The 20,769-nt window shown below is 39.5% G+C and overlaps 1 protein-coding gene across 3 annotated transcripts in view; it reads left to right on the top strand.

The window, feature by feature from the left end:
• The window catches only part of Znf521 (zinc finger protein 521), a 286,828-nt gene that overhangs the window by 138,676 nt on the left and 127,383 nt on the right, over positions 1–20,769 (top strand). For 2 of the 3 annotated variants that reach the window (XM_031365024.1, XM_031365022.1), the window contains one exon: positions 18,901–18,985. In XM_031365024.1, the coding sequence (XP_031220884.1) occupies positions 18,901–18,985 (85 nt within the window). The remainder of the gene's footprint in view (positions 1–18,900; positions 18,986–20,769) is intronic. The other variant, XM_031365023.1, reaches the window with a different exon arrangement.

Genomic DNA, 20,769 nt, shown 5'->3' with positions numbered 1-20,769 from the left:
AATGCTGGAGGCAATTAGTTAGAATGGCTTAACATTCCAAGCCGGGGTTTGACTAGGACGTTGGAACATTGGTGAAGGTCAGAGAGCAATGTCCGAATTTTCTTTTTCTAGCTGTTAAGAAATGATATCTTGGTGGGTCCCTAGCACACAAGTACAAGGACATATCTGGGCTACCTCTGAGTTTGGGGTGCCAGGCGACAATGCGGAGGCAGGAGACTGACTTTCCTTGAAGTTTACGCCTCAAATACCGCCGTCACGCAAAGTGTGCGTGGCACATTTATGTATTTATTTATTTGTGTGTGTGCAGAATGCACACATGTGTGAATGTACACGTGTGTGTATTCACGTGGCAGGTGGTCTTCTGCACAATTTGCCCGAGTTGGCTCTTTCCACCATCTAGGCTCTAAGGCTTGAACTCAGATTGTGTGGCTTGGCAGCAGGTGCCCTTAATACCGAGCCATCTCACTGACCCTCTGTCAGGTACTCAATAAGGAGTCTGAATAGTGGGTTCCTTGACATGTTACTTCATTTTGACCTTTAAACTGTTCTTACCTATAAGTCCATTTGACTCTGGAGCTGGAGAGACAGCACAGTGGTTAAAGAACACTTGCTGGTTTCGCTGAAACTTAGGTTCAGTTTCTAGCATGCGCACCAGACAGCCCACAAACCACTTATAACCAGGGGACCTGGCTTCCACAGACACGTACATCTACATGGTCCACATACAGACAGATGCACATTAAAAAAATAAAATTGGGAAATAAAAAGAATCTGAGTGTTTTGAATTTCTGGTCTTAATCACTCCTGTTTTCTCAACTATCAATTCCGTAGAAATGAGAAAAATGATCATCTCCCCTTTCAAACCGAATCAAACTAGCGCTTAGCTACACATCAGCAGGTCATGGTCCTGCTGACTCTTCCTCAGATCTGGCTGGGGCTGCTGCACTCTCTTCTCTTGGAGAGGACTGTGGCTTGTCCTGGCCATCCCCGACTCTGGCCTTTCTTCTGTTTCCTGTATGAGCCCCATTTCCCTGCACTCCAGGACATCCCCGCTGGCCCACTGGTCCTTGTTTTATTCTGTCTTTCCTCTGCATTTTACTTCTACACAAGAGTTCTCAGCATTTTACTTCTACACAAGAGTTCAGCTATCTCATTCACTCTCTCTCCCCATCTTTAAAAAAAAAAATTCTCAGCAAATTTCAGCATTGAAAACCACACAAGTTATATTCTCGGAGCAGAGTAAAAATATATTTTAAACAAGAAAGTTATCTTTTAAAAAAATCAAAATTTCAAGTTAAAAAATAAGCATAGCACAAAGAAAGTTTAAAACTAGTGTTTAAAAATACTTAGATCTGGTGGCTGGGTGTGGTACATGCCTGCAAGCATTGCAGGTTGCATTGGCGGGTTGCATTGGCGGGTTGGAGGCAGGAGGAGCAGTGAAGAGCCTCATGTTGCATTGCAGGCCAGCCTGGTCTATGTGAGACTATACTGCAAACCAAACAGAAACAAGCAAATTGTTCAAAAGCATACAACTAATACAGGACTGAGTAAGTAATTTGGAAATAGAATTAAAAAGTAGAAAATAAACAAACATTGTTGATGAATTAAAAATACAATCTGGGCTCTGATATAAAGAAGTGTAAAAGGAAATGGGATCTCAGAATGTAGAGGAAGTAAAGAATCAAAGCTAAGACCAGGGGCTGATAAAGAAGCAGGCAAGCCGGGCAGTGGTGGCACACACCTTTAATCCCAGCACTTGGGAGGCAGAGGCAGGTGGATTTCTGAGTTTGAGGCCAACCTGGTCTACAGAGTGAGTTCCAGGATTGCCAGGGCTACTCAGAGAAACCTTGTCTTGAAAAACCAAAAAGGAGGAGGAGGAGGAGGAGGAGGAAGAGGAGGAGGAGGAGGAGGAGAAGAAGAAGAAGAAGAAGAAGAAGAAGAAAGAGGAAGAAGAAGAAGAAGAAGAAGAAGAAGAGGAAGAAGAAGAAGAAGAAGAAGAAGAAGAAGAAGAAGAAGAAGAAGAAGAAGAAGAAGAAGAAGAAGAAGAAGAAGAAGAAGAAGAAGAAGCAGAAGCAGGCAGAAACAGTCTGAAGGAGTGAACGAGGATAGGACACTGATGAAATAAATGCGCAGGACTCAGGTGACATGAATTAGTAAAACAAAGATCATAAGTAATCTTAGTAAGGAAAAGGAACCAAAACTTAAATAGTAAAAATTTAAAAGACAGAGGGTGTGTTAGTAACTAACGTGTGTGTAGCTAACAGTTACATTGTTTCTCCAACTGAACCAAGCAAGCTAACTATAGTAAAGGGAGTAAAATATCACCCACTACCATGTGGTACATAACTAAAGTTAATCAATAGCCTATTTTATGCCTGTCAATGCATTCGTAGATGCATAAGAATTGAGTATGTGTTTAAATGAGTTCTGAAGACTGCCCATATTGGTTTTATGTATATACACTTCCAACTAGCATAAAGCAAAGCACACATTTGTATGGAATGAATAAGAATACTTCCCTAATGATGTGAGTCCATCCCATTTGTAATGAGTAGTACTCATGATATAGAATGACCTGCTATTTATTATACAGCAGCCCGGATGACTCACATACTTGGTGTTGAGATATGGAACCAAATATATACAATGGCTTACTCTAGTCGTGCAGAATTTAAGAATGGGCAAAAGTAATCTATGATGAGTGACATCAGAGACTAGTTGTGTCTAGGCTGGAAGCACCTTGGGGGGAATAGGAAGAATCCGCCTAGGTGATGGGAGTGCTCCAGCCTGTTCGGTAGGATGACTAATGGGGACACACATCTGTGAATCTGTTTATAAGAACTGCTTGGTTTGCATGACCCCATTACTTCTCATTTTAACCATTACCCCCAAAGCCAAATGTTTGGAGTACAAACTGCCCATTGTATGCGTACGTTTATGCTACTAACACAAAAGTTTCTATTGTATGGAAAAGGAGCTAGAATAATGTAAGTTATCAAACCAGGCCAGAGAGAAGAGGAAGGGCTCAGAGGGGAAAATCCCACCAGCATTAGAAGGTTTAATAAATTCCTGAAAATCATCCCACAAAGAAAATACCAGACCCAGGTGGCTTTTAGAGTTGAATTCTCCTAAACAGACATAGACCCACAGGTTTCCCAGAGTCTGAGAAAGGGCGAGCACTCGCTGTTATAATCTTCATATCAAAACCAGACCAACATAGCGAAAAAGAAGAGTCAAAGTAAGCTTTGGTCAAGATTCTCATCCTAAAATTTTAAGCAAAATATCAATAAAATGAGATACCCTGTATGCCAAAAATAAGGTTTTGTTATTATAAACGAGGTTTATGTAAAGAACATAAGATGGGTTTAAGCTCATGTAAATTTGACTAATTTACCACATTAGCCAATTAAAGAAGAAAGGAGATTACATGTTTATCTCTAGGATTCTAGATACAAATAAGCAGCATCCTTTCATGCTTTAAAGTACTAATCTAGGAAAGAAACAAGACTTTCCTTGACCTAATGAAGGCTATTTACAGCATCACCATTAGCAACTAGTATAAAGTAACCCAAAAGTTTTCATGAAATTAATAATTCACAACACCAATAATCTGGTTTGTAGTAACATAACTAAGTAAGACAAACAAATATAGAAGTATAGCTCAAAAATGGAAACCAGCTAACTGTCACATGCAAGGTATGTGAGTTGTTTTTGTATATGAAAATTCCAAAATGTGTTTGGGCAGGCCATGCACCCCCGCAGCCTCTGTACAGCCTATGGCGGATGCGCGAGCTCACACTATGAGCTATTTGCTTACCAAGTCACAAAACAGAAGACCACCAAAATAGGAATCGAAAATAAATTTGTTTACAATAGGCACAAACTATGCATATTCAGAGACAAACTTATAAGATACATAAAACATTTATATAGAAAGGGATTGAAAGTTCTTGAGAGATCTTTTTAAAGGCCTGGGTAAATGACGAAGTGCAGTTTGTTCGTGGACTGGTACCTCAGCATCACGAGACATCCGCTTGCCTAGAACTACTGCAGGGACTCTTGCACTGGGCGGCTCAGCAAAGTTTGTTTGTCTATGTGTTTTGCATTCATGTTATTAAGTTTTGGAACTTGACAAACAATTCCAGAATACCTATGAAAAAAAGGAATGACCAAGAGCTGCGAACACTCTGGGCGCTGTGTCACACGGTCACAAACTCAGCGTGGAAGCCATAGGAAGAGGATTGGGAGCTTGGGGACAGCCTGGGCTACATAGTACTACAATCCACAAAGAATTGCAAAGATACTCTTGGGGCAAACCATTGTCAGGGGAGGACTTTGTCAATTAATAACCAGTCTTAAGTAATTAGTAGACTCCAAATAAGATGCCCCCAATGAGATACCGATCTGAAACCTCAGGCTAGCATGCAGTTATCTTTATCAGTGAGGAGTAGATAAAGTATTAAATACGTTAACTATTTAGAAAAAAAAACAAATTCTTGCTCATATATAAATAATTAGTTCCAGGTGGTTTATATACATACAGGTTTAAAAGATAAAGGCATGGATCTCTTGAAAAACTAGAGAAAATATTTTTATAAACTTAGGGTAAAGGTTGTATCCCAGATATGGAGCTGCATCCCAGTTAGATGTACTACTTGAACAGGAGTGATTTCCTGGCTTGGGGGGGAAGGGGGGTACTTGGCTAGAGTATGCATTTGTTTCAATTCATTGCCTTGCAAGATAATAACTTAATTCTTGCTGTATACAGAACATTGAGATGTAAAGTTGTAAAGAGAAGAAGCTTTATGCAAATAAAGTTCTTGGACCAGTGTAATTCCGTGATTATAATCATATGCTATAGTTATTTATATAAATTAGCTATACATTTTTATTCTCAATGTAGCACCTGAAAAGCTCATAAGGTAATTAATATATAGCAGTAGACACAGACAAATGCCATCCTAGGGGTGCCTTATGCTGAGTGTGCAGATTTTGTTAGCGAGAGTAATAGCCACCGTGGGCAGTACTATGCTTAGACAGCACTGATTGGACAGAGTAAAGGGCCTGGAAGGGATTCGCTTTTCATATATCTGTGTTAGACATCAAACAGATTTGAGGCAACTGCCACATCCCAAGTCCTGAGGCAGGAGGTGAGCACTTGTATAAAGGGACAAGCATGGTGGAGCCATGTGGGTCAGAGAGACACCACAGGGAAAGTAGTTGCGGATGGATCTCGGAGGCAGGGGTCGTTAGCCTTTAGCTAAACATCCTCCACAGCTCTCAGAGCACTGACTTGTGCTTCTTGAGTTCGTAAAATGCTTCCAGCCAGGTGGTGGTGGTGCACACCTTTAATCCCAGTACTTGGGAGGCAGAGGCAGGTTGATTTCTGAGTTCAAGGCCAGCCTGGTCTACAGAGTGAGTTTCAGGACAGCCAGGGGTATACAGAGAAACCCTGTCTTGAAAAAACCAAAAAAAAAAAAAAAAAAAAAAAAAAAAAAAAATGCTTCCAAGTAAAACTTGGTGATTAAAACAATAGGCACCTTGAAAAAGATGGAAACATTTTCTTAAGAACTAAATATTGATACCTTAGCTTAGACCCACACATAAATAGAAGATAAGATGTCTCATAAGTATGTAATGTCCTATGCAATTCACATCGTAAAGAGATGGAGAGGCAGATGAGGTCTTGTAAAAACACCCCATAATCATAGCAATTTATTTTGTGGAATTAAACATGGCATCGCCTAAGCAAGCCCTCAACTGAGTCTGTGCGAGTTTTGCTGAAGAAACGTGGTCACTGACGGGAGTTTAAGGGTGCAGTATAATAAGAGAAGATTTTTATTAGGAAAAAAGTTCAAATACCAGTTGATTAAAAATGTCTATGAGGTTTCCAAGCCTTGGTTTCTTTACTGAAACACAATGTGCATTATGCCCACACTTCATGTGCGCACATGCTTCCTAAGGTTATCATGGAGCACAGCTGACACATTTAAACATGAAGGGGTTAGTGAACAGAAACACTAAGCATGCACACACACGCACGCACGTGGACACACACTCACACATGCGCACACACGCAGTACATGGTGCATCATTATGTATTATGACACCAGTGTATAAATATACATCATTATGTATTATATATCAGTGTACACACACATTCCTGTTTATTCATGCGTGCATGTAACTTATTCATGTAATGTTTTTTCAATTAATTTAGTGTGACAATAAGGCTAGAATAATGGCTTATTTCATCAAATTGTATCTTCCACAGTTGATGAAGTAGAAAAACATAATTGTTAAAATTAAATCTAGGAGTGCTGAAAACCAAAGAACAAAGAAAAAAACCAGAAACCGCAAAGATTAAAATCTTATTTTATTTGCTTTGAGGTTAGAGGTAGTCTCAATAAATACAAAAGATATAACAGCAGTAAACCCTTGAGCTTGCAAAGGAACAAACTAGCCAAGCCCAGGAAAGGAGAAGTGTCCAGTGATGGAACTGGAGTGAAACACATCCCCAGAGGCAGGGAACTTAAGGAATACTAGGAAACAACATTTAAGACAAGTAGATATTGTCTGCAATAAGCATAGTAAACAAACACTGAAAGTAGATTTTCTTTTTTTTTTTCATTCTGAGTCTAGAAAACAAATGAGTCACTTGAAAGTCAATTAAAGAACTTGATTGTGTGATTGGAATCCATTGGCCTTGTTTTCTGCTAATCATGTATAGAATTTGCATTAAAGGGGTAGAGGGGAAAAAGTGGTGGCATTTTTATATTTGATTTTTATAGGATTTGTAATTTTGATACATGGCCTTGGTTTACTTTAAACATATATTTAGGTTACTAATACATGATTAAGAGAGGGTTGCTTTAAAGCAAACATATTTCATGATTTAAAATTCAAGTGATATTGATAAACATAACTTACAGAATCTGTTATGAACATAACTCATCTTACCTCGGAAGGACTTTGGAATTCTTATATTTATATTGAGTTTGGCATGGGCCGTAAGGAAGCAAAAAGGAGCTCTAATAAAAACATGTTTCCTGAAATAGCTGAGTTATAGGTAGTGACCTAGAGGTTATTTGTTCTCTAAAAACAAGAGAAGGATGAGAGAGAAGGAGACACTGAGGATGGGAAGAAAGGTGGAGGGATAAATGCCTAACTCGGAGGTCAGAAAATCTGTCAGGAGGTATCGAACCTCAATATCTGCAGCTATTCAGACTGGAAACAAAATGGTGTTTGTAGAAGATGAATTTGTTTTTTTGGGTTTTTTGTTTTGTTTTGTTTTTGTTTTTGTTTTTGAGATAAGGTTTTTCTGTGTAGCCTTGGCTGTCCTGGAACTCACTCTGTAGACCAGGCTGGCCTTGAATTCAGAAATCTGCCTGCCTCTGCCTCCCAAGTTCTGGGATTAAAGGTGTGCAACATCACTGCCCAGCTGTTAATATAATATTTAAATTTATTTTCAATCGATTGTGTCTATGTGTGGGTGTGTGCATGTGAGTGTAGGTACCCATGGATGACAGGAGAGGGCACTGCATCCTTTGGAGCTACAATTAGGGGCTTTTGTGAGCCTCTTGACCTGAGTGGCTACAAATTGAACTCTGATCCTGTGTAAGAGTAGCAAGTCTTCTTAATTGCTGAACTATCTCTCTAGCCCCAGTGGACAGATTGCTTTAGTGCCTTAGATGGTTGTGGATTGAGATTTTTTTTTTTGTCATTCCCAATTTAAATCATTTCAAAACAGGCATGCTATTCTGTCTAGACTGAGTCAAGTCCAGTTGATTCCTTTTTTCAATCAATACCAAGTTTTAAATGCATGTTAAATGCCATACATTCAAAAGCAACAAATGAAATGTTTTTAATGTTTCTCTTGGTAAAGATGGTAGCCTTCAGAGAACTGATGTATCTTTATATCACCAAAATATCCACTGGTGGCCAGGTGAGATGGCTCAGCAGGTGAAGATGTAGCTTCCAAGCCTGAGAAGGTGGTCCCTAGGACCAGCGTAGGAGAGGGAGGAAAAGGACTCCCTCACGCTGTCCTGTGTCTTCGACCCATACTCAATGGCATGTGCCCAGCCAAATACTGACATAGAGTATACATACACACCCTTACAGACTCAGTTGAGGGCTTGCTTAGGCAACGCCATGTTCAATTCCACAAAATAAACTGCCATGATACGGGGTGTTTTTACAAGACCTCATAAATAAATAAATACAATCTATTTTTTTCTTAAAAAGGTAACCAACAATAGCATTCCAAACTGTTTTTCAAATAATGACCCAGTTGTTGTGTGAACTTATAACAGTAAAACATCCTAGAAGAAAGGAACCATGGTGAGTGTTTTGTAATATTTTCTATTGATAGTGTTATCATTTTTTGTTGTTGTTGTTTTATTTTTAGATTTCCCTGACTCATACTCTGTTCTGTGAAGGCCTTTCTCAATAGGTCAATTAGGAAGTGACCCTGTCATTTCCCCCCCTTTCACATTCTGGGTCATTTTCATATGACAATTTCTAGTTTTATGAGATACATTGTCGGGAAGAGTTGCACAGAAGTTTTTCAGGTCTCACATTTACATGTCTGGGGTAATCAGCAGGTGGTGGCGATAGCCTATCGTCTTTTATGACGCAGGGTCTAAGATTGCATGGTGATGATGTTTTGGGACCTCAGATCCCTGCCATGTGTCTCATGATCTGCCAGGCAGTGTTCTAAAGAGAGAAATGGGTGAGCTCTGTTCATTGGGCATCAGGAAATCTATGGCTGGAGTGGGAATAGATGCTTTGATCATGTAATTCAAGCATCTAAAAATCAGATATCAGAAATGTGCTAAGATTATTCTCACCACCAATGTGACACAATAAATGAAACGTTCCACACATATCTGAGATCGTGGGCTGGGTCATAGTTAAAATGTAGGGTCCTAAAAGTACAAGAAACTCTTTAAGGTAGTGTATAAAATATGTATGCAAAGCTTATCTTAATTTTATATTTAGGATGTTTAGGCATAAATTGTAACCTCAAAATTTCTCTGCATTTAGGTACTTCAAAAATTATAAACAAACAAACAAGTATTTTGAAATACTTCTCATCCCCAGAAGTTTGGATAAGCCTTGTTCAACCTATAGAGTAAATTTTATGCTGAACTTTGTACTGAGAAATGAGTACGTTCAAAGAAAGCAGCAGTCAGTCACAAGAAGTGTCCGTGGAGTGGTGACTTTGTAGGGATGTCTCTGTCCTCTGAACCCAAAAGAGCCATGAGAAACTGTGGACACCAGTCTGATGGTGGTTAATGAAATGGGTTGTGTTTCTTCTGGAAACCAGCTACTGTGTCAGCAGGTGTGATCTGTTCATGCCACTGTGTGCTAGAATGGGTTGGTGACTCTGTGAGTCATGTTCAAGGTCACTTCATCTATGAACTACATCTGGTCTCTGATGGGAAATGGGAAACGGGATGAGCTTACTTCCTTTTTCCACTCTGAGACTACATGCTTCTCTGGGAAGAATCATATCTGTGAAATATGACTATCATACTATCATATTATCAGATATGAGAGAGTGACTTAAAATTGGTTAATCACTACTGTGTGAGAGTGAAGACCAGAGTTTTGGGTCCCCTGAACCTACAGAAATGCCAAGTTGGCACGGTAGCCTGCTTGTAATTTCAGACATAGGATACAGAGACAGGGAATTTCCCAGAGTAAATTGGCCAGAGAGATTGTCCATGCTGCCGACCTCTGGGTTTATCTGAACTCAGGATTTGAGCCTCAGTGACTGAGGTGGAATCTGTGTGACTAAGATACGCATGTGACAAGGCAATTCCTGACATCCCATGCATGCATTCACACCAGACACGTGCATGCTCCCACTCTCCCTTACACACACACACACACACACACACACACACACACACACACACACACACACGGAAATGGAGATGTAAAGAATACTTGGACATTTTGAAAGGTGTTTTTAGTAAGATGAATGAGGAAGAATTTCAACAGTCTAGACAATTTCTATTCAGTTGAGGGGTGTGGCTAAACTCAGCCTTCCCTCATAGGTCTAATACCTTGGAACAACACAAAACATTTTAGCATAGGGGAGGGGACAGATACACCACTCTGTCCTGAAAAATGTATGCGCAACAGGAATAGTGAAGTCACACCATAGCTCTGTGTGGATGTAACTTTTAACTGGCTTTTTGACTCAGGTGGTTTTAGAAGCAATTTGAAAGAAATGGGAAGGGTCGTCTGACATGGCTAAGTGGGAAAGCTGTTTGAGTGGAAGGGGTGGATGGGAAAACTCGGAACTCTGTGTGTTTGTGGTGTGTGTGTGTGGGAGAGAGAGAAGGAGAGTGGCAGGGGAAAGGGAAGGAGGGGTAGGGGAAGAGAGAAGACACCTGAGTGTGGGCATGGACAATACAGTGAGCTATCTCCATGAGATAAAAGTAACAACAGACTGCTAACCTGCACAGTGCTGTCCACAACTGCAAATACTAGATTAAAGGAGAGCATGTCCTGTGGGTGGGGCATGAAGCTGCCCGAAGACTAGCTGGAAAGATAGCCCAAGAAAAGAAACAAAGGAAAATGATCAGGCCGCAGGGGAGCCTTCACCTAAAGAGAACTGGAAGGACCAGAGAGCTGGATCAGTGGAATGCATTAGCCCAGCATGGGCAAAGTCACGGGTTCAAGTGCCAGCCCAACCAAAAAGTAAAAATAATTAAATAACCCCAAACTAAAAGGAATGTGCATAAGGGCTTTATTTTATAGTAAGCATATGAGTTGTACATATTAGCTTATCATGTCTAAATAATCAGCTTTGTATTGCAATAGATATGAAACGAATGGATGAAAGCCACCTGTGCTCCCTTAAAGGGTAAATATCCCCATTCGGGCATGGATTAACATTGTGAAATAGTCCAGATAAAGCATGTGAGAATTATCATAAGAATAAAAAAGAATCAAGATCTAACAAGAAATAAGGTTTTGTGTTATCTTTCTGATAATGATGATAGTTATCCAAGTTCTCAAAGTGCTAATAAACCTATTAAGTTCCTCAGCTTTCTTTTATGACAGAGATTATATAACAAAATGTGTGCATGTGTGTGTGTGTGTGTGTGTGTGTGTGAACATTTATCAAATTTTTCTAAAGACCCAATCATTTCCTGAATTTTGACTATCAAGTATGTCTTTGGAATTAAAGTATCTTAGAACTACTTTAATATTTAAAAATTCCAATAAGAAGTGAAAAATTCATTTGATTTTTCCCCCCTTTGGTTTTTGAAAATAGTGGTAGCTTACATTTTTATCTTTGTGGAATATAGATTTTATTGGCAAAAATAAATATTGCCAAACAATTATTTATTCCCTGATACCTTAAAAAGACACAATTCTGTTGCTTAAACCAATGATCTGCATCCAGATTGTTATTAACTAGCTAAAGTTCTCTCTTCCAGACATGTTTTCTGTCTAGCCAGTTGGCTGCAAACCATCTTTGACCCTGTTTCTTTTCTGATTGGCTCTCCTCAGTCTATCAAATGCCGCACAGGACAGTGGGTAACAAGCAACGTGTCTTACAGGTGATGGAAACTTTGTAATAGATTTAGACTCTGGAGAATTATTCCATTGTAGATCATGGATCACCTCCAGGGCTTGTTTGGTTGGTTGGTGTGGTTTGGTTTTTGGTTTTAAATTTTTTTCCTGACTCCTCCCAGGCATATAAAACTGTTCCTACCAGATTTATTTTAGCTTCCATTAACTGTGTATCAACAAAGATAACTTGGTCCTGAATTATATTGCCGTGTTACTTAGGCAAAATCCAAGTAGGACTTTAATGTTTGTGTCTCTCCTTTTCCAAAGTGTGTTCTAACTCCTTAAATTCAGGATGATTTCATTTCCTCTTCTGTTTAAGGCCTACCATGTGCCAGGCACTGTGCACAGGGGTAGCTCGGCCACACAATTGCACCATAAAACACTAAAGCTCCCATTTTTCCTTGGGTTATGGCTTTATCAGTAGATTTTGTTGCATTTCAGCCACTTTCCCCTCTGCATTGAATGACTTATCTTTATATCCATTCACTATTATGTTGAAAATGACTAGGCTAAATTAGTAAGATGTCTAAATGTGTACAAAGCTGTTAGCTCATGGCTTACCCTCATATACAAAATCTACGCTTGCCAACAAAGTCCTGCCAAGTGAAGGTGTTACCATATATAATTTGCAATATATTTGATTTTAGAATGATCATATATATTGCTGTAGACATTAACAACTGCTTTGTTTGATTTTGTTGTTTCTCTTAGCTTGTTTGGCGTGGTTTTGTGTGGGTAGTTTGCATAAGCGTGTGTATGTATTTTCACATGTGTGTGGAAATGCAAGTGTGGAGGTGTGTATTATATGAGTTCATGTGTATTTGAAATTTGGAGGCTGGCACTGTCTTCCTCTGTTGCTTTCCCACTTGTATGTTAAGGGAGGCAGGGGTCACTCGCTCATCTGAAGCTAGAACTCAGCCATGCAGCGACACCAGCTAGCTTGTTCCAGGGAACCTGTGTTTCACCTTCAGACATCTAGAGCTGCCATGCCTGTGGGTGCTGCCAATCAAACCTCCAGTCCTTATGCTTGCATAGACAGCCCTTTACCAAAGAGCCATCTTCTTGGGCCCAGTTTGAATCTTTATGCAGATTGTTCTTTAAACCTCTTCCTGTCACTAACTGTGGAGTCCTTTATACCATTACTTATTGAGCTTTTGCAAATAGATTTTAGAACTCTTAAATGGTCATAAAATCTAAATTTGTGTATTTTAATTGAAAGAAATATTAATATGATCCTGAAGTCCTCCTCTGGAACTCCTTGGTAAGCCTCTTTGTGTAGGTTAGTATCCTTCCATTACATCCCAAAATAACCTGTCAATTAAAGAGCAACAAAGGCAGTTACTACTGAGCCCTGGCTTGCTCACTCCAGCCATGTTCTAGGCATATTTGTATAATTCTCGTTTCACATCTAACTCTAAGATGTAAGCTTTATTATTTTTAATTTTCAGGGAAGTAAACTAAAACTCATGGTCATTAAATGACTTGTAACTCAGCTGAACGATGAAGCCACAGTGTAGCGACTGATTGTAGAAAGAACATTCTAGAGTTCTTTTCCATCTAAGGTTGCTGGATATAATTGGGCTGAGTGAATTTTAGCATTTGTTGTATAACATTTGTATTGTTGGGATTCTAACAGCGCTTCTGACTGCCCCTTCCATATGCTTGAGATAGATGGAGTAGAGGGAGCCGTGAGCTGTTAAGACAGCTAGAAGTAGTCCAGACACGGGGGAGTGGTGATGAAGGAGAAACACAGGAACCTGTGTAGGCGTGTCCTTCATTCTTCAAGTGCAGAAGCCAAGTAAGACACTGGGGATGAAGGCAAGGGTCTATGGGTATGCAGGGTGTGCAAGTCTGTAGGGTTCTGGCAAGGAAATATTAAGATTTTGTCCTTATAAGAGAAAGCCAGACCTGCTACTTATCTGTTTTTAAGGTTTTTTCTTTTTTTAATGCCATTGCTGTATAATAAAGGCTAGTTTTAAACTCTTCATTTTATTTTATTTATTTTATGTGTATAGGTGTTACGGCAGCATGTATGCCTATGTACTATGTATATCCTGGTGTTCTCTGGGACGAGAAGAGAGCATCCGACCCCAAAGGACTGGCATTACAATGTTTTTAGTCACCCTGTGGGTGCTGAGAACTAAAACCGACTGGGTGCTCTGGAAGAGCAGCAGTGCTGGTAACCACTGAGCAATCTCTCCAGCCCCTAGCTTTGAACTCCTGGGGCATCTGCCCTGTAGTTCAGTGATAGAGTGCTTGCTTAGCATTGGTGGCTCTGAGGTCAGGCCTTTCCTTGTAAGCCAGGCAAGCGTATGTGTACAAATAAATAAATGAACAAGAAATGACAAATAAGCAGGAATGGCATTGATTCCCTTCTCTTGCTTCGAGAAAAACTGGAAAGTAAAACGTTGTTGGTTACTGCTTCCTACTGGAGTTTCTCCCTAGGCAATTAAAGAAGCAGGAAGAGGGGCAGGTTTTGGACTTAACACTGAACCCGTGTTGTCTCTTCTATCCCTGAAGCCGGGCAGGTACACAGGAAATGCCCCTCTGTGAGGTTCAAGTCCAGCAGCCTGGCCTGACTTCAGAGAGGCAATGAGCAAAAGGCATTCACTCCAAGTGGGCTTCAAATCAAGACTTCAGAATCTGTGAATAAGCCTGACTCTGATTTAAAAGAAGTGGGGCGGGGGGAGGGGGGAGTAGGGGGAGGAAGAAAAGGAGGAGGAAGGGGGAGAGAAAGAGACAGAGAGACAAATACAGTCAGAGACAGACAGAGAAAACAACCATGAGAAAGAGACTTTGCCAGAAAAGAGACTACCAACAGTGAAATAGTAGGTTTAATAGTTTAAAAAGGTGATTTCCATCAAGAAAACTGACACATTTTAAGCAAATTTAAGCCCAGGAATATGCACTCTGGCACTCACTCATATCCTTAACAATAGCAATAGCTATTGTCATGTAGCTCTTTCTGCTTTGCCTATAGCTGCCTTATTTGTGTATTGTTTCCTCTGGCATCGTAAGGGTTCACTTGTGAGTAGCATACCACTTTACCTCTGTACACTTGACGTGATTCTCATGACACAAAGGACATTGGCCTTTGCTATATACCATCATCACATCCAAGGAAGATGCCCATTAGCCCCCAATAACATCCAGTACCAAATGGTGATCACATTTCCCAGTTGCTCAAACACTCCTGGCCCCTTTATCCCAAAGTCAGACCCTGTAAGTACCTTTAGTAGAGGAACCTCTTTGAGCCACCTGGGAATAGTCTCCTCTCCTCTCCTGTCACCTGGATATTTTAAAGACAATAGTCCAGTTCTCTAAAAGGTCCCTTCAGGGCCTTGTTTATTCTTCTGTCTCTGTATACACTGAAACCCTAGCTGTTACCTCTAAAGGTTTTAGTAGATTCCACTTAGTATTTTGGATAAGTTTCTTTGAGTGTTGTAGAATAACCTTTCGCTTCAAAGTCTTCATCAGCTACTGATGGTTTTCCCAATCAGTGCAAAATGGTGGCTTTCTACATTGTAGCATTTCTCCTTCTTTCCTTTGCCTAATCCTCCCTCCTATCATTAAGTAGGCATGAACTAAATTCCCTCCCGGAAAAGCCTAGTGTTTCCAACCCTTTGACTGCCAGTTGTCAGAAAAAGAAATTTACGTCGCCAAGTGCGTCCACCGACACACACACACACACACCCCTGTAACCTTAGCACTCAAGGCTGAGGAAGAGAATTGCAGGGTTGCAGCCAGCCTGAGGTATCCGTGAGAGTCGGTTGCAAAGCTGTCAGAAAGTAAAGGAAGGGACGCATAGGTAGACAGGGACAGCATACTCAGAGACTTATTTAATAGTTACCGTCCTAGTGGTGACTAAGATTGGTTTTCTGTCTTTGAGGGTTACTATGGACTCACTGAGCTTTTTTTTTTTTTAAATGCACTTATTATATTATTTTAAGACAAAGCAATCTACAACTCCAAAACATAAGTTTTAAAAATTCATAATTTTTATTTAATTTAGTAAGACAAAAATGTAGTCTAAAAGCTAATGGAACAGAGATCAAACAGAGAGAGGTAGAGGTAATCAGAAAAGGAATTTTTAATACTATATGTTATTAGAGATCTTTAGCCTTTTTTAAAAAAAAACATATGAGATGCTCTTTTCTGAAAGTCTCTGAGTACCTGAACAGAGTATAGCTGAAAACAAAAAATGTCAAAGAGGCACGTTTAAATTGTTCTCAAAATCAATCAAAAATAATGAGGTGCTAGGAAAAAGTTGTATCCTTGATAATTACATCTATCAGTATCAGAAAACAAAGGAGAACAATCAGGAAATGACAATCCTGCTCCCAAGTAGCTCATTTAAAAAGGCTAATGAAAAAAAAAGTCTCTTTTAAAAATGGGACTAAATTAGCATTTCAAGTAAATTGACAACCTAAGCGTTGATCAAGACCAATCTGGGGCCCAAACAATGGAAGTTCTGTTTCTACTTCACCTGCTTTTAAGAGAAATTATCTCACTTGACTTTTTTTGTTGTTGTCTTTGATATGAATGGAAGCAATTGTCCTGAGGGAGATGACAGGCCCCCTGCACTCAGCTGCACGGGGTCACCCCTCAGGCATCTGGCTTCACTTGGGGTTCTGTTGATTCCTATGACTGAAGAAAGATAACCATGTTGGAAAGCCATTGGACAGTCTGTTGCGAGGTGTCCCTGTTCTCAGACTAATGAAACTGTCTATCAGACCGGGGATTCATCCTGCTCTTCACAGCCACAGCCTAGGTTTGGGACCAGTGGTTGAACATGGGAAAAGGGAAGATCTGGGCCTAGAATTAGGGTGAATCAATCCTTGGTAGTCTCAGTTATGTAGAGCTCTCCCAGGATTAGGTTTACAGGTTAGCTTTATGTGCTCAGTGTGCAGCCGCGCACTGCCCTCACATAGTTAGATAAGACTCTGTTGGAATGACTACCTTATAGACCATTTCAATGTCCTGTTCTAAAAGCTGGAAAGTGAAAATGAATGTCACGTATACCATTTGCATGGCATGGCTTTGTTTTGAGGAAATTGGGGGGGGACGGGGGTTGCTAAGTTGGGTGGAGCTGCAGTATTTAGATGTTACCGTACCTTCCTTTGAATTTCTAGCTGGCTGCAGATTTGGGCACATGTAGATAAGAACATAGCTATGTCGATATAAGATGGGAGAAAGCATTTTAGACACCGTGAGGGTGTAGAGAATTAGCTCTGTGAATTATCAATAGTGACACGAGTGTTTTCTTTCAATGAGAGAAAACTTACAAGGGTCTTTAAATGTGTCAGTTCATTTTGAAGATAGGCATAAATGCTGCCAGTTTACTACCTTGGCTTTTCAAGTGGTTCTGTTCTTTATTAGTGGACGAGAAGGAAAAAAAGCCCTTAGTATATTCGAGCAGCCTCCTTATCAGTCATAATTTTTGGGGACAGTTTTGGACATGTTCTGTGTTTTACTGCGCTAACAAGAGAAAAGACTTAGCCATTAAGTTTATGTTTCTTTGTTTTTCAGCAAGGTCACATATCAGGAATGATGCTTGAAGTATGCTAATAAACAATATATAATGGAGGTCATCAGGGAGTAAGAAATATTTTCTAACTAGTTCTAAAGGGAAATATAGTTACAAAAGGGATGAATGTTATTTACACAGCACATGTTGCTCTATGCGTCACTGTCAAAGGGTCTCATGAACAGCTCCGTGCAGTAAATCGTCCTCCTTGATTGTCAGGGTGTTGGAAAGCCCTGGTTAGATTTAGATTCCGCACATTCAGTCCACTGGCTCCTAATGTACACCCACTACTGGGTTACTTAGATCTGTGCATTGGAGACATGCCTGAGCTTTATGGTTTGCTAGCTATAATGTCCCTTGTTGTAGAAGAAAATACTACATAGATTATAACAATTAAGAAATATTTACATTTGTGGTACTTATCCTTTGTAATCTCAAGTGAAATTACACTTATTTTCATACTTAACTTTATTTTTTTATGTCCTAAACAACTTGAGCTTTTCACAATTCGTTATAATTTATGATTGATATTAACTTATGACTCCTATTTCATATTAATACCTGTAGCAGAACATGTGATAGGATTCCAAGTAAAATAATAATCTGTGGGAATCATTACAGCAAAACATCCCATGGATACTTTTACAGACAGAATTTTCCCACATTTTATAGGTGCACTATTCCTTAATTGTTTATTTCATCGTAGTAGATTTCATTTTTCAAAACGTTTTTTGATTGTAGATAGCCGTGTATTGCCGAGGGATGAATGTGATGGTGCGTTCTGTAGAACACCTCAGTTCTTTAATCACTGAGTCAACCCTACATGCACCGAGAGAATCAGTCTTGAAGACAGGAAGTCACACTGCATGCTACATCTGAGATTTGAGATTCTCTTCCTCTTTGTATGTCACGGTGACATCAAGCGTGACTGAGTCCATGTGTGTATGCCCTAAACCCTATCATGAATACTCTGCTCCATCTATTTCACTGGACTGTGGTATTTAATCTGGAGCAATTTCCCAAGAAGAGAAAGTACATATTCAAATGAAAGGAATTGGAATCTCAAACGTGTTGCCTACACTTCTGACTTTGCGCAAAAATATCTACCTTCTTAAAAGAATGATTTGGCTTTTATACGAGTATGAGTGTTTTGCCTGCCTGGGTGTCTGCACTGGATGCTATATGCCTGTGGAAGTGACAAGGTGGCCACTCGGCTGGAGAGAGAATTACAGGGAATTGTGAGCATCCACTTAGGTTTGGGGAACTGAACCTCTGTCCACTGCCAGGGCAGCCAGTGCTCTTAACTGCTGAGCCACCTCTCCAGCCCCACTGTCCCAAATGCTATGAACCTTAACTTACTAGTCATTTTACTTCCAGGTTTCTGGGAGCAAAACTACCACGATTTTAGTGAGAATTTAACCATGTCTGATACTTAAAGGCATTGGTTTTTGAAGCTGAGCCGTGCGTTTATAAGTGTTTTTAATACTAGGGTCTACTTTTGAGCTTAGGAGCATTTAGATTATTTTGTTATCATTATTTCATAACGTGGTGCCTTTGTTCCTTGTAAATGTAATAACGTGTACTGTTGGCTGTCAACTCTCAGTTTCTTGATAAGAAGCTCACGGTGCTTTGTCAGAGAAATCCACAGAATGTTAATTAGCCACATAGACAAAACCAATGCCTTGGGAAGAGCATTCTGTGGTCAGGGGTTTGCCTCTGCTTTGTGTTGGGTGGGAGCACGTGTGTCTAAGTAACCGTGTTCCTCCTTGTTTTCTCAGAAGAAGACCTACCAGTGTATCAAGTGTCAGATGGTTTTCTACAACGAGTGGGACATCCAGGTTCATGTGGCAAATCACATGATTGGTGAGTGAGACTCCGCCCCTTACTACTCAGCCGTTTATCTCGCATGTGTACATCAGTGCCTATGTAATTAAACAGCATTAAGGATGAATTAATTGTTCCACCATCAATGCTTTACCTAGGCATGATTGATTTTTTTTTTATTCCTCTTATTAGACCTGGTAAGGCATTAGCATGTTTTATTTTCTGCAAGGGCTAGTTTAGACTTCTGCAGAGGATTATCTGCGTTATGCCAGTCAAAGCACAGGTGATTAGCAAATTAAACTTCTAATCATTTTTGCATTATTGAAAACTAACAGGAATGGTTAATGAACTGGATGTTAGCTTTCCATAGAGTTTTAGACAGGTTTTAATTTCAGAAGTTATTATGATAATGGCACTGCTGTGTGTTGCTTAAGCATCTTTGTATCAAAATCTGAAGTGGTGAGTTTTGTGATGGGGAAACATAAATAATTTAAATTGCCATAAAATAGTTTTATAAGTATGGTTTCAGCAGCCTGGAAATAATAATGATCATAAAGATCATGTAAAGAATTCAGGAATCAGTTGTTTATTTCCCACCAGTTTTTCCACAGATCTTTGTAGACATAGATAGGGAGAAGATCTCTGAAGTTACTTCAGGCTAGTGATTATAGGATCATGCACGTATTACATAGGCTGGAACTAATGCGACAGACAGCTTTTCCACTTATTCAATGGTGTCCCGTTACCTACCCATTCCTTAGGGCTTACTGGCTGGTTTGGGTTTTTTAATTTGATAATCACTTAGTAATAACACTAAGAGTTTTACCAGCCAATTAAACTTTATCAAGCACATCTTTTGCTACTAATAAAATGACAGTCGCTATTATTGTGTACTATTTTTGTTACTCATTTGTATTTTTATACCATGAGGGTTTTGTTTATTTATTTTATACTTACTCCTTGATGTCTTATAAACTCATAAATAAGTAGGATATAATATTTTGAAATCCGGTTAAACCCTACATTCAGCTAATAAAAATTTTGTAAGATGGGAAGGCAAATTCAACATTTTTAGGCGTGGAATTTGTTTCCGGGGTGGGGGCACCATCTTGTATTGCACAGCAAGGAGTGGAGCTAAAAGAAAGTGCATTCTAGGGTGACTCCAACTGTCACCCCTGCTCAGGAAAGCTGACTATACAGAACTTGCAACTTATTTTACTAAAATTCAGGATCATGTTAGAAAAAATTAATTAATAGCTTTTCAATAGCCTTAGCTTTTTTTCAATGATAAGATTTTTTTTTTTTTTTGGACAATTGTTTCTGATAAAAAAAATCGTTAACTGTAACCTGCGACATATGCACAGCAGTCGAAGTATTGGTCAATTTATGTCTTTGTGTTCCATATTTAAGGATGAAAATTATTAGTGACTTTTTATGCCTTAAAATAATATATTCTTTGCTATGACAGGATAGTATTAAAAGGTCTTCTTAAGCCCTCAGAAGATAATCACAGCATGGAAGGGATTCAGGGAATATTCCGTGCAAATTGCCTCCTGTTCAGAATCCTGAAAAAAAAAATAGTTTGTGTGCACGTCCAAAATTGCCTCTTTTTTTTTTTTTTTTTTTTTTTTTTTTTTTTTTTTTTTTTTTTTTTTTTTGAGAAAGGGGTAGGAAAAACTGAAGGCTTCCTTCCAAATGGTATCTGTCCATATTTACCTGTCTCTATTTCTTCACTGTTGCTTGGTGGCGGCAGTACCAGATTCTGCCTCAGGTTACAAGTTGCAATAGCCTTGACCTTCAAGTTTTCTGGCTACAAAAAAAAA

This window comes from Mastomys coucha, unplaced genomic scaffold (genome assembly GCF_008632895.1).
Source record: "Mastomys coucha isolate ucsf_1 unplaced genomic scaffold, UCSF_Mcou_1 pScaffold13, whole genome shotgun sequence".
Lineage (NCBI taxonomy): Eukaryota > Metazoa > Chordata > Mammalia > Rodentia > Muridae > Mastomys > Mastomys coucha.
This window is presented reverse-complemented; position numbering and strand designations above follow the sequence as displayed.